At 32.8% G+C, this 13,692-nt stretch overlaps 2 protein-coding genes across 3 annotated transcripts in view; one reads left to right on the top strand and one right to left on the bottom strand.

The window, feature by feature from the left end:
- LOC139814466 (casein kinase I) overlaps nt 1-13,692 on the bottom strand; it is a 94,374-nt gene that overhangs the window by 52,433 nt on the left and 28,249 nt on the right. The gene's annotated exons all lie outside the window — the stretch shown is intronic.
- Nucleotides 44-13,631, top strand: LOC139814474 (L-xylulose reductase). Its single transcript, XM_071780748.1, has 4 exons — nt 44-191; nt 7,370-7,799; nt 8,262-8,410; nt 13,322-13,631. The coding sequence occupies exons 1-4, from the start codon at nt 140-142 to the stop codon at nt 13,423-13,425; spliced, it is 735 nt and encodes a 244-aa protein (XP_071636849.1). The 5' UTR covers nt 44-139; the 3' UTR covers nt 13,426-13,631.

The following is a 13,692-nucleotide window of genomic DNA, read 5'->3' as shown; positions in this document are numbered from 1 at the left end:
CTCACTCAATATATGCGCTCCGTGACGTTCTCGTAAGTTCCATTCTCACACATGCCCGCCAGAAGGAGGAGAACGAGCGTGTCAGGGATCAACGTACATATCGCTGCACGAGTTAATAGTTAGTAGTCGACCGACAGCCATGGATATCAGCTTCGAAGGAAAGCGCATTCTCGTGACCGGCGCTGGTCAGGGTACGTCTCTCTCTCTAAATTTATATAATTTTATGAGTTTAAATCTTTCCATCAATCAACTTTCTTATCTGTCAATTTTTCATAAGAGGTACTCTTCAAAATAAAAAATTCGGTACCGCGAGCTCTCTTAAACCAATTACATCGCGAGACTGCAATCGATTTGCAAGGGGGAACATACGCCATGTACCTAGAAGGATTTAAAAAATTCAATTTTTATATATTTTTTAAGTATGATATCTTAAGAACATTTTCCTAACGTTTCAAGTAAAACTTCGAGAAAAAAAAAGTTATAACGCCTTAAGTAAACAGATGGTATGGCATAGCGCGATTTACACGCATATCATATATGATTACACAGACGAAAAATAAATACAATATAGGGTCCCGATGACCATTAGAAATCTTTTAAAAAGGTTGCTCAAGGTTATTTCTTTATTGTTGATTCCATATCCTAGAAAACACAATATTTTTTTACCTCGCAGCAACGCGTCATCCGTGTTTAAGGGGGGAACCTGGTTTATAAGGCTAAAAAAAGAAGATTTTTATGTTTTTTTTTTTTATTAACAATAATGCAGTTGAAGTTTCTAAACCTTTTATAATATTTAACTGCTTATTTATTGTAAAATAATTGCAAAATGGCACCGTGGTGTATCTCTAATCAGAACGCCTCGCCAACCGAGTTGCCAATCTGCGGGAAAAATAGAGAAAAAACTAATTGATCAATTGACTTGATTCAAAGTGCGTTAGCTAAAGAACGAACAACCATTCTATGTGAACCAAGAACATGGTTAAAAAACTGTAAGATACAAAATTTTTTAGCACTTGAACAAAAAAAATGATATTTTTGAGAAAAATATCCTCCGTTTTTATGCAATAACAATTATTTAAATTAATGTTTTTACCAATGTTCTTGGTTCACATAGAATGGTTGTTCATTCTTTAGCTAACGCACTGTGAATTAAGTCGATTGATCAATTAGTTTTTTCTATTTCTTTCCCGCAGATTGTTGGCGAGGTGCTCTGATTAGAGATACACCACGGCGCCATTTTGCAATTATTTTACAATATAAAATTTTTTTTACCTCTTCAAATAAGCAGTTAAATATTGTAAAAGGTTTAGAAATCTCAACTGCATTATTATCAATAAAAAAATTCATAAAAATCTCCTTTTTTAGCCTTATAAACCAGGTTCCCCCCTTAAGTTTACAACTTTAAACATGTTTTTCTCGATATGCGTTTTCAAAAACGTTAATCAAATTATTTTGGAGACGACTAAACGGATTTACTTGATTATTATCGTAGAATTTTTTAGGACCTTAATTTTTTTACAACCAAAATATCAACTTTTATAGCGAAAAACCACACTATTGAATTCAGAATTAAGCCTGCCATTTTGTCAGAATTGAGGATTTTTTTAATCTGCTACGACGAAAACTAGATTTATTCATGTTATATTTCAAGGATTTCTTAGGTTTTTTTACTTCAAATAAATAAACTTTATAAAAGTGACAATGATTACTATTACAAATTGCTACGCAACGGATTTATTAATATTTTTCAAAATTTTATGTATTTCTGTGTCCGTATTAAACTCGTATTTTGCCGGTAGAATCTACCGATATGATGTGATAGCAAGATGCAGAAATCGAGTAGAATTCGTCATTTCGTAAACAGCAGATTTTGCTCAGTTTCTACAATCTAGCTGCCATCATATTCTGTTAGCAGATTCTATTATATTTCTGCTGGTATTCCATTGACAAAATTTGCAGCAGACACTTTCAAAATCTATTCTCGAAATTTGGCTATCCGGACGATTTACTATCGTGCCTATTGTGCATTGCTAGTTCCGACATGTCATGTAATTAAAGTCATCTGTATAATAGCACCAAATCACGCAACAAAAATAGCACCGGCTCTATCTTTGAAAATCAGTATGCTAACACGCGTGACAGCATGCAACGCACAAAATTTCTAGCTTCATAGCTAGCATGATAGATCGCATGCGATTTAACACGAAAAAAACGCACCAGTGTTTATTTATTAATATACATGCAGAGAACCAATGAATTAATATAACAAAGTGTAAATGAGAGCTAAGTACTTATTACTTAATATATAGATAGCAGTACTAAAAATTGTAATTCAGATTATAAAATTGATACTATATATTATCTATGTACTTGGTTAATTGCATTGATTTCACGTCTATTTTTGATGAACGAAGTTAATTTTAGACATCTATTTTTTCCAAAATCTACATATATACGTTGATTTGTTATGTACTTGGCGTATTTTTTTCTTTTGTAAAGACTTTTTGTTGGGATTTCACTACTTTTTGTAGAAATTAATAATATACAAATTTGTATTATTTTATATACTTGGCATATGTTTTTTCTTACATTGGTAATGTCCTTTTATTTAATATTGGAATTTTATTGTTTTTTGTGGAAATTATTTATGTTTTGTAATGTTATAAAAATTAATATTAAATCTTATTACACTTTTTCAGCAAAGAAAATGTATGCGTTTTTTATAGTTTGCCTCAATATTATCATGTAAGAAACAGCTGTATTGTTATATGTGTAACAATAAACAAGGTAGTTTATTTTAATTAATTCGTTCAATTTCCAAAGGTTGTAAGTTTAAGAAGGTAAGTTTTCAGACAAAAGTTGTTCAATCTTGAGAGAGTAATTTGAGGACCTTTTGTTTGACCTTGGGTCAAGGTTAAAGCACTATTTCAAGGTCGACTTTATTTTTCCATATATATAGAACCCTCTATTCTTTATCACATATTCTTGTAGCTTGTAGCTGATGTCAAAACGTTTTCAAAACGCTATAATAAAGCTCTCTTTCGTTAAGAATTTTCTGAGATATTTTAAACTGTCATATTTTTTATTATAAAATATAAAATATCTCATAAAGGATTCACTTTTCGATTACTTTAACTTGATACTTTTAAGAGCTGCACACAATGAAAGGAATAAGGAACAGAGAACAGGAAATAAGGAAACAGCTCAATATTAACCCTAGACAGACTCACTGGGGTCTACGGGATCCCACGCGAAATTCAAATTGAGCCCCTGCTTTAGGAAGGTTAGTTTTCATACCGAGACCCTAACCATAATTCAGTTTAGTCATCCGGCAATCGACCTCTGTGATTCAGCGAGTGCGTTAGATCCGTGCAGCAGCTGTGACCGAAAAAGAAAATCGTTTGGGGTCTCGTAGACCCCAGTGAGTCATTTACGCTCGACATTTACCACAGTAAAGTATATTTCAGATTTTTTGTAAAATTCGATAACGAAAAATTATACACTTTATAGCACTCCCCGGAAAATTCTACCCCTGTTTCATATATAATTGTTTAAAATTCGGTCAATTATTTCATTTTTGCTGTTCTTGCACAGCAACTGATTAAAACTTTGTAAAGTTTTTGTGGAGTTAATTTTACTGTTTCCATATACTTTTATAACTTTTGACTACCTTTCAAATAAATAATAATCGACAGAATCTGTTTTACTTTCCATTTCTTGCGATTTTTCCCATCCGATAGTTTTTCGTCATTTCCTCTACTTCAGACGTTCAAAGAAATATGTTTTTTTTAAGAAACAAAAAAGTCGCTTACATGCCCTTGAAGGTTGTCTATTCGTCTTTCAAAATTTGTTGGAAATTTTAAAATCGGTGATTTTTATGAAAAACTACAGCATTTTTAATAAAAATAGTCATTTCAGCCCAATTTTTGGTTCTTTTTCTTGTTTTTCGAAATTTTTTTATTGTTCCTTTTTTACTACCACAAATTGATGACTACTATCGTCTTCCCTATTAAACAACAAACAAAATTATCTATTACAAAGTTTTCTAAGAACATTCTGGAAATATTATACACGCGGTACAAGTTTGGGGTTTTTAAGACCCCAGTGAGTCATTCACGTATGAGAAAAATAAGTGAGTCTGTCTAGGGTTAATATATGTATTGTGTACATGGCATACAAAATATAGAATAAAATTTTATTACTGTTTCTTAGCACTATTCCTCTGTTCGACTATTCTGTGTTAATAAATTACATATATGTTAATGAATTTCATATATTAATAATGAACTGTTCCCTATTCCCCGTTTTCTGTTCCTTATTCTTTTTATTATGCGCAGTCCCTTATACGTAGAATAATAAGAATCGATTATTATATATAAATTCAAATTATTATTAGTAATAATTAATGAGAAATTGAATAGTACAGATACGCGAATCAGGATGCGTCCGTGCGATTTGACGAAGAGGAGCAGCCCAACGTTCACGTTGTTACTCGTGGAGAAATATTAGAAGGAGCGCTTTATAAATAACAAAATGGCTACGCACAAATGTCGTTCATGTATAGCCGTTGTTATGCACTCTTTCCAATGCCTCGTCACGCACCTAACAAAACGTGAACGTTGGGCTGTTCCATCTCGTCGAATCGCATCTTGATTCACGTATCTGTGTTAAGTAATTTCTTATTAATTATTAAGAAACTTACAAAATGATAAAGGACTTTTCGATCCGGTTTTGCCCGCTCTGCCCACGAACAGTGCATATTACATGATACTAAAATATATTAAAATATTTTTAAAATATATGTAAATGTACCTCTCTTTCTTTGTTCCTTCTCTCTCTCTCTCTCTCTCTCTTCTCTTTTTCTCTTATTTGTCTTTTATAAGGTTAAGGAAAAAGTATCTAATCTGTAATCGAAACCAAATATATACATACATACATGCATACTTAAAATACATTTACATATATTTTAAAAATATTTTAATATATTTCAGTATCATGTAATATGCACTGTTCGTGGGCAGAGCGGGCAAAACTGGATCAAAAAGTCCTTTAAATATATACATGCATACATGCACACATACTGGATCAAAAAGTCCTTTAAATATATACATGCATACATGCATACTTACATAATGCACACATGTATATATACTAAATATAATATATGTTAGAATATTTTTGGAATATATACCTCTTTTTGTATCCCCTTCCGTTCTCTCTCTCTCTCTCTCTCTCTCTCTCTCTCTCTTTCTCTCTCTCTTGAAAAATTCTTTCTTGGAACTCTTTCTGTAATTTCGCACGGCCAAACGCGAAACAGATTTAACCTTTTTTGACACGCATTGATAAGCCGTTGAGATAACTAACCAACATCATTTAATATCAATTTCACTCTTATGATAATTTCCAGATTCGATCTGTGCATATAAGCGAGATATAACCAATCAGCGTCAAGGAATGTGAGCGTGTGAATGCAGTTGCATTGACCAGAGCGGTATGAACGCATTTTGAGGGACAAACTGGCTTTGCGTGTGTGTGTTTGTGTGACTGAAATCTGAACTTTTTCCTGAGACGTCGCCGAAAAAATTCACTTTTTGACATGTGAGATTTCGAGATCTCAGTATTGACTGCACCAATCTTAATCAAACTGGTCGCAATCGAAAGCTCGTATCAACGTTATATTAGAAAACTGTCGTCAGATTTTTGATCAGTTTTCTTTCTTGAGATATTTCATTCGGAAAATCGATCGGCCCGAAAACTCCGGATAAGCTACTTGGTAGCGTCGTCTGCTAACTCTCTTTTTATGTACTTGGCGTCGCGACGCTACCGCGTCGCTTGATAACAATTTATTTTTGGAAGTTTATTTCTGGAAGATAAGATTAACATAGAAAATGCACGTCTTTTGGATTCACGAGGATTGAGATAAGAATTTCCGCAATTGTTGTTAATATATCTGTTTTAGGACAATGTAAAGTATTTATAGCATTGCAAAATATGGTGATAACGAAAAAACTTTATTTAAAAGTCGGTTAGTTTTTCTAGTACGTATCAATATATTATTAAACTTTATATCTTGTTTGAACAGAAATAAAGCCTCAAATAAAATATTTATATTATCGTTTGCCATAATTTTCACATTAGACGATCTCATGTACAAGAGGACATAAATGGAAAATTCTCAGTTTTAGAATTGATACGTATATATGTGTGTGTATACAGGGTACAGTTTGATAATAAATGTAATACCGCTCGTAGGCATGCAGGTACAATGAGTTAAACGAATAAAGAAGTCTTGTACCATTTTGTGATTCTTGCAATAAGAAATTATAATTAATGAAAATCTGTGAATGAGCATGTATCTACGCGATTCAGTGATAAGAAATATAGCGTCATGCGTTGATTGCGGTTGCTTTGCGCGCAGCGAGGCATTAGAAGGAGCTTTTCTAGTAACAGTCAATAATGCATCCTGTATACATACAATGCACGTGTTCACATATAATAAAATAAAAATATTAAAGTAATTTTTTATTAAGGAGGAGTACGCAATTAAAAATGATCAAAAATCGATTTAAAAAACTGTTCTTTAAAATAAACTGTTTCCTGCACTAAAGTGTAGCTTAAAGTAGCTATATATATAAAACAATTTTTAAGTATGTCTAAATGCCTAATTTATTACAAGTAATGTACGGTTATAATGTGAAATAGCAGCAAAATCTTTGAAGTCCTCCTCCATAAAATTATGTTTTTTGACCGTTATACACTTTTTTCTTGAGAACCACTTGAGAACCACACTTGAGAACCGATTTATTTTTAAAGTTTTATTTAATCTCTTCATAAATGAATAGACTGTAATTTGATCGTTCAGTTTTTAGAAAATTATAATTTTATTAACAATTACGAGTAATCAAGGTTGCAAAAAGATTAAGTCTTTGCAAACTATTAAAAATCAGAAAAAGTGTATTTTGAAAAAAAGCATCGATCAAACTGTAGCCATATATATGACCAAAAGAAATTTAAAAAAAATGATACGAATACATTGACCAATGACAAGATAAAGGAACATAAAGATTAGGTATAATAGTTTTGCCATATGAGAGAATTCGCTATATATATTCCCCTTTGAAAGAGTAAGAAAACGTATTGATATTTTAAAATATTGCACTTTATTAACAGACAATAATACAAGTCTATCGATTTATTTATACTAAGGGATCATCAAAGATCAATCAAAATTATTTTTAAAAATCTTGCCTTTTCAGCGCGCAATTTTGGAGAACTTTTCTCTGGACTAAATCGATATGATAAAACGAGACTGGCACAAATACTTAGATATTTTATTTTGTAATAAACTCATTATCATAAATGTGCACAGGGATCGGCAAGGAGCTAGCCCTTCGTCTCTCCAAATATAAGGGACAAGTGTTCGCGATCTCGAAAACAAAGAAGAACTTGGATACCTTGGTAACGACCGATCCAAAAATTCAGCCAATCTGTGTCGATCTTCGCGACTGGGATGCAACTAGGAAGGCCGTTCAAAGTATTCTGCCGATCGATCTATTGGTCAATAATGCCGCTGTCGCGTGCCTCTCACCGTTCTTGGACGCCACGCCCGAAGAATTCGACTTGACTTTCAATGTCAATGTGAAGGCTGTATTGAACGTGTCCCAAATTGTAGCCAAGAACATGATCGAGCGCAAAAGCGGCGGGAATATTGTAAATATATCATCGCAGGCTGGTCAGGCGGCATTGAAGGATCACGCTGTTTATTGCGCGTCGAAGGGAGCTCTCGACATGCTGTCGAAGTAAAATAATTAATATCGCAGTGATCCATAAAACGAAAGCTTGACATTTAACCGACGCGTTCGAAAATTAGCCAAGTTCGTCACTTGTCGCGAATCAACGTCAAATAAATAGACGTAGAAATACGGAATATAAAAAAGACCAAGAAAATTAAAAGAAAAAAAAATTGAAGATGTTCTATCTACAAATTTCGTGTCGACTTTTTCTTTTAGTTTAAAAAGTTTGAATCAAATAAAATTTTGTTAAAATAAAATGAGAAATATTGTTACTCATTTTTACCTATCGAATTTCTTTCGATCTTGAACTTTACTCTTTAGTCCTTTGTAATATTTAACTACACTGTCTTCGTAGATCACAGTATTTTCGAAGAAAAGTCGGTTTCAATTTCATCGAATAAGTGTAAATTGAATTGTCCAACGTTTTAATATTCGTTATATTTCGAATATATTTTGTGATATTTTTAGAGCAATGGCCCTCGAACTGGGTCCCCACAACATAAGAGTCAATAACGTCGGTCCTACAGTCGTGATGACGGAAATGGGAAAATTGGGTTGGAGCGATCCAAAGAAAGCACAGACTATGATCGACAAAATTCCGCTCGGTCGATTCGCTGGTACGTGACAAGCATGGGTATTTTTAATCAAAAGAGATTTTATTTATATTTACTTATTTATTTTATTATTTAATTTATTCTTTAATCAAATCGATATGAGATTTAAATAAATTTTATCCAATTATTTACGATTCGTAAATTTTGTCTACACTGTTAATAAATTTGTAGTGTCAAAATTATACTTAATTTGAGTCATTTTTAATATGTCATTTCTATATAGTTCGTCACTGTTTTTACTCAATATGTCGTTAATTTAACTAAACCAATGAAATTAAAATAACACAATTTAGGGATAATGTTATTTTCGGGGGCCCTCAATTTGATAGGTGTATTTGATAGATCTTTCGCTGAGAAAAAGAATGCCGCAAACCACAATGCGCTACGATGCATAGTTTTTGAGATATCGATTTCTAAATGTAATAATATAGCAATATTGTTGTATGGTATTATGGGGTTTGCAATTTTTACCACGTGTGGAAAGTTTACGCATGTACTTTGCAAGGTACACTATGTGTCTAGTTTAACAGTAGTGGAGCCCCCCGCAGAGGGGGGCGGAACCTACTGCCTTCACGCACGGAGTTGTCACATGAGTTCGTGGCGTGCTTCACGAGCTCGTTTATATATATACATAATGAAACATTATATATTCTCTATCAATTTCCTGAATACACATATTTTACGTCATCTAGTAATACATTTCGAGATATCGATTTTTCAAATACGTGGATGTTTCGGTAGCGACATTTTGATACTAACAATAAATTCTACACTGCCTAGTGTACACCTAGACTTGTATACTAGTTAGACTACACGTTTGAATAATAACACGTCAAACAAAGAGAGTAGTATGAAAAAGAAATGTTGTGAGTGAAAAGTAGGGGGAGGGGGCAGGTGTTAGAGTTGCGTAGGGGTCACTGCTAATTCTGCGTATATTATTATACTATGTGATAGATTATATAAATTAATATCTCGAAAACTATGCATCGTAGCGCATTGTGGTTTGCGGCATTTTTTTTCTCAGCGAAAGATCTATCAAATACACCTATCAAATTGAGGGGCCCCGGAAATAACATTCTTGCCCACAATTTTGTGTTAAAATAATAAATTTTAACACACATGGTAGTTAAAAACTACCACAAAATTTAACTCAAGGTACTGATTTAAACTTCGTTCTTTAATATTTAACAGTGTGTAAAAACCCCGCACATTTTAAATTAAATGGAAAACGACTTTCGGTTTACTAATTTTACTAAAATTGAAATATGTTACTGTTCTGATAAAAAGTATCAATGGGCATAAAAATCAATAGTCGCCGCAGAGCCAAAAGCTTCAAAGCCAAAATATCGAGATTTGAAGGTAAAGTTGACATAGAGTTCAGAAGCTTATCTTCGTCTAACAATAAGTGAATGTGGTAATTGGAGGGTGGATGGAATATAATTCGGCGTGGATAGATGTGTGTGCGTGTAGGAGGGGAGAAAAGATTTGATTATGGGATACAGTCGCTTACAATAAGATTGATAGAGTATATGAAAATTACTGCTCTTTGGAATGTACGTACATTCCATCAATGTATGTAAATAATTGGCTTGCGAATTTCAGGCTCAGAATTATATAATTCGTTGGCAAAATCTGTTATGTACCTTTCAATATATTCATTTCTCGTGATTGCTTATTGTATAATGTAAAATCCACTATTATTTGGAACGAATCGTTGCATTAGTAATCCAGAATCCTCTCACGTTTGAAACAACCACTGGTATATTGTCGATTAGTGTATTTAAATAGCATAGTCAAAAATTCGTTTGACACACAGTGGTCCCAAATCCCAAAACCTGGCTAAAACCTCAAAAATAAAATTTTAAATTTGGAGTTTTGGATCGTTGGATTGGGTACACTGATCGACAGTTTAAGCATTGAATGATAAAAGGAAAAGAGGCCAATTACTTCTAGCTAAGTTTATAGTTCAGTGGTGTAACAATAAGGGAAAGGGAACAACGCACCGCTGGCGCTGCCGTGCTGGGATTGTTGTCTCGCGCTAAAACAAAGCGTCAAGGACATTCTACTGTCGTAGGAAACTGAGGATATCAATTATAAGCAGCTATATCCCATAATCAAATCTCTTCTTCTCCCCCATACACATCTATCTACACCGCGTTATATCTACCTATTATACTTACACCCTTCAACCACCACATATATGCATTCACTTACTTAAACATGACAAATACTTATGGCCATTGTTTAAACATTCTGCATATGTCGAGATACGCAGAAGGGCATATTAGAATGTTTAAACAATGGCCATAGATACGCGGTATACTTGAATTTCAATAATGTCCGGGGCTACCCCTCGTTCCCCTATACAAATCTGTCAATGAATTTTGAGATAATACACATTAATCATCTTATGAAACCGATTATTCGTTAGTCCGTGACCATCGATCTCCACGGGGCATGACAATATTTATATTATACTTATATATTGTGTCATGATTGTTTTATCATTCGCTAAATGGACTGCAGCTTTCATATGAACGCAACATGCCGGTATGCTGATATATGACCGATCGATAGCAAATAAAGGAATGAGTCATCAATAACTGACAGCTAGCATTCGACGTACGTGTCATTTCTGACAAAAATAGAAATATTCAAATTAATCCTCCCAAAAAATTTGTTAAGGAAGACGATTGTTTGGAAGACGATCGATCTGTGAGATATTTAAAAAATCGCATTAATATCAATCGAATGTCATCAAATTTAAATTCAATTCATAAAACAGAAATCGACGAAGAGATTTTAATTGGCACTTTGCGGAAAATAATTCTTATTTGTTATTTTACTCTTATTTATAATTATAATGTAAAATTTTTTATTTTACAATTTATATAATTTTTATTTATAATTAATCTATCTTTTTTTAGGTTTTCAAAATGTAACATGTATGTATGTCATAGTTAAAGTCCGAAATTCGTCAAAAATTGATTTAACTAAATTCAAAATTAGTTCTAACAAAACCCTTTGTTTAATTAAATCTTAATTAGTTAAATTTATAATTTAGTATATCGTTAATTGTAGATTTGATAAATATTTATCCTTACCAAACCACTCTCAATATGACTGTCTTATTATAGAGGTCACCCTCCTGAGTAATCTTCAGAAGCCGTCTCTCGTTTATTAAAGTTACAAAAAAACAAAAAAAATTTGAAAAATCTGACCTAATTTAATTCATTATTCTGTATAAGGAACTTATTATAAATTGTAAAATTGCTAAACTTTATAAAAAATTTAGTCGTGGCTTATATATTTTTCTCTCTTTACATTTCCTGCACTCGTATCTCAGTAACGTGTATTTTCTCTTTAGTATATATATCATTAACATAAAATGATTCAACGTGGATCTTCAACTTTCCACGTAAGATAAAAAATATAATAGTTTGTGTCAGTGCTAATTAAGGAAGTTTACGGGATTTGCTGATATGTGTGCGTATAGACAATACACATATCAGTAAATCAGTACACTGACACAAACTATTATATTTCTTAAACTTTTTTGTTCATAACTTTTTGTTCGAGCGATAAACTACGAGCGACGTCTAAAACCTTCTGAAGGTTACTCAGGAGGATGACCTCTACAATATATGTGAGAAAAGAGAAGGTCATTAAAGGTGAGTTCGTAAGGGTAAATATTTACCATCGAATTTTTACGACAACATGTATATTTCAAACTCAGCTGTTACTCAGTTGTTAATTGTTCACCTTGTCTGTTTCGCTATCATGAATAAGTAGTCATAACATGTAATTATAATCTGTACATGACATTTTCTTTTTTTTTCTTACGACATATATTATCTTTAAAAAGTGCACAATAATGAATATTAAGATATTTATGTATCGTGCGCGGTCTTAAACAAGTTTGCTCGAACAATTTTGCAGAAATTACTACATAGCTATTTTAGAAACTCATTTTATTTTAAAACAATTAGTTAGGACTCTCGGTATATAATGAAATAAAAAAAAGTTTATTCAATAAGAATTATTCGCCAGTGATGAAATAATAATTCGGTATAGTTAAACGGCCTGACTGGCAAGTTTTATTAAGTATATTACAACGACGTTTCGACCACTAATTTGGGTCCTTTTCAAGTTATTTTAACAATGATGGATCATTGTGCGTCAATTATATAAAATTCGTGGCGGGTCGGAAAAATACGACGGTCTCATGTGAAGGCCGAAAAACTAATGCATTAGTTTTTCGGCCTTCACATGAGACCGTCGTATTTTTCCGACCCGCCACGAATTTTATATAATTGACGCACAATGATCCATCATTGTTAAAATAACTTGAAAAGGACCCAAATTAGTGGTCGAAACGTCGTTGTAATATACTTAATAAAACTTGCCAGTCAGGCCGTTTAACTATACCGAATTAAAAAAAAGTTTAATCTGACTATACGAGTCGACGGGATGTTTGTGCGTAATAAATAAATTTATCTTCTTACAATTATCCGGACGTTTCGGCTCCGCATCGAGCCATCATCAGCGGTGTGATAAAGATGATTGCTTCGGGACTAGTGGGAGGTGGGAGGTCGAAAAGCCGATCTATTCGTAAAGTATTGACGTATGTATAGTGTGTAACGTCATTATTCTTTCAATCCGGCTCAATGTGGAGCTGAAATGTCCGGACAATTGTAAGATATATATAAATAAATTAATTTATTACGCACAAACAGTCGCGTCGATTCATATAGCCAGATTAAACTTTTTTTTTATTTCATTTTATTTTATTTTTTCGGTAGTTAAAGAAATTCTCATACTGTTGCATCTAATTATTAACTTTTTTCCGCCTTTGAATGTTAGTTATTAAAAAAAAAAAACAGACGATTATTGGTTCGAAATATTGTGTTGCAGAGGTCGATGAGGTGGTGGATCCCGTTATATATTTATTGAGCGACCGAAGTTCCATGATCAACGGCGCCTGCTTGCCCATCGACGGTGGTTTCTTAGCTGGATAAGCAAAAATTCAGGATCATCCTCTTTAAAAGAGAAAAAAATCGATTATCTCTTAAGAGATACACCGTACACGTTAATCTCTGTTCCTAAAATATAATATTTGTGGAAATTAATGAAGTTATGCCGTGAGTGACATTAATCACTTTGTTGCAAATGAAACGATTTATACGCTGCGTGTAAAAGAGTTAATAAAGATTGTTGCAATATAGTCGTGTACTTAATTGACAAAAGGTTCGACGGGACTATTGAAAGGAACTCGAGCTAATAAG

This window comes from Temnothorax longispinosus, chromosome 6 (assembly GCF_030848805.1).
Source record: "Temnothorax longispinosus isolate EJ_2023e chromosome 6, Tlon_JGU_v1, whole genome shotgun sequence".
In the NCBI taxonomy this organism is placed as follows: Eukaryota; Metazoa; Arthropoda; class Insecta; order Hymenoptera; family Formicidae; genus Temnothorax; species Temnothorax longispinosus.
Note: the sequence above shows the minus strand (reverse complement) of the source record. Positions and strands in the feature narration are given on the sequence as shown.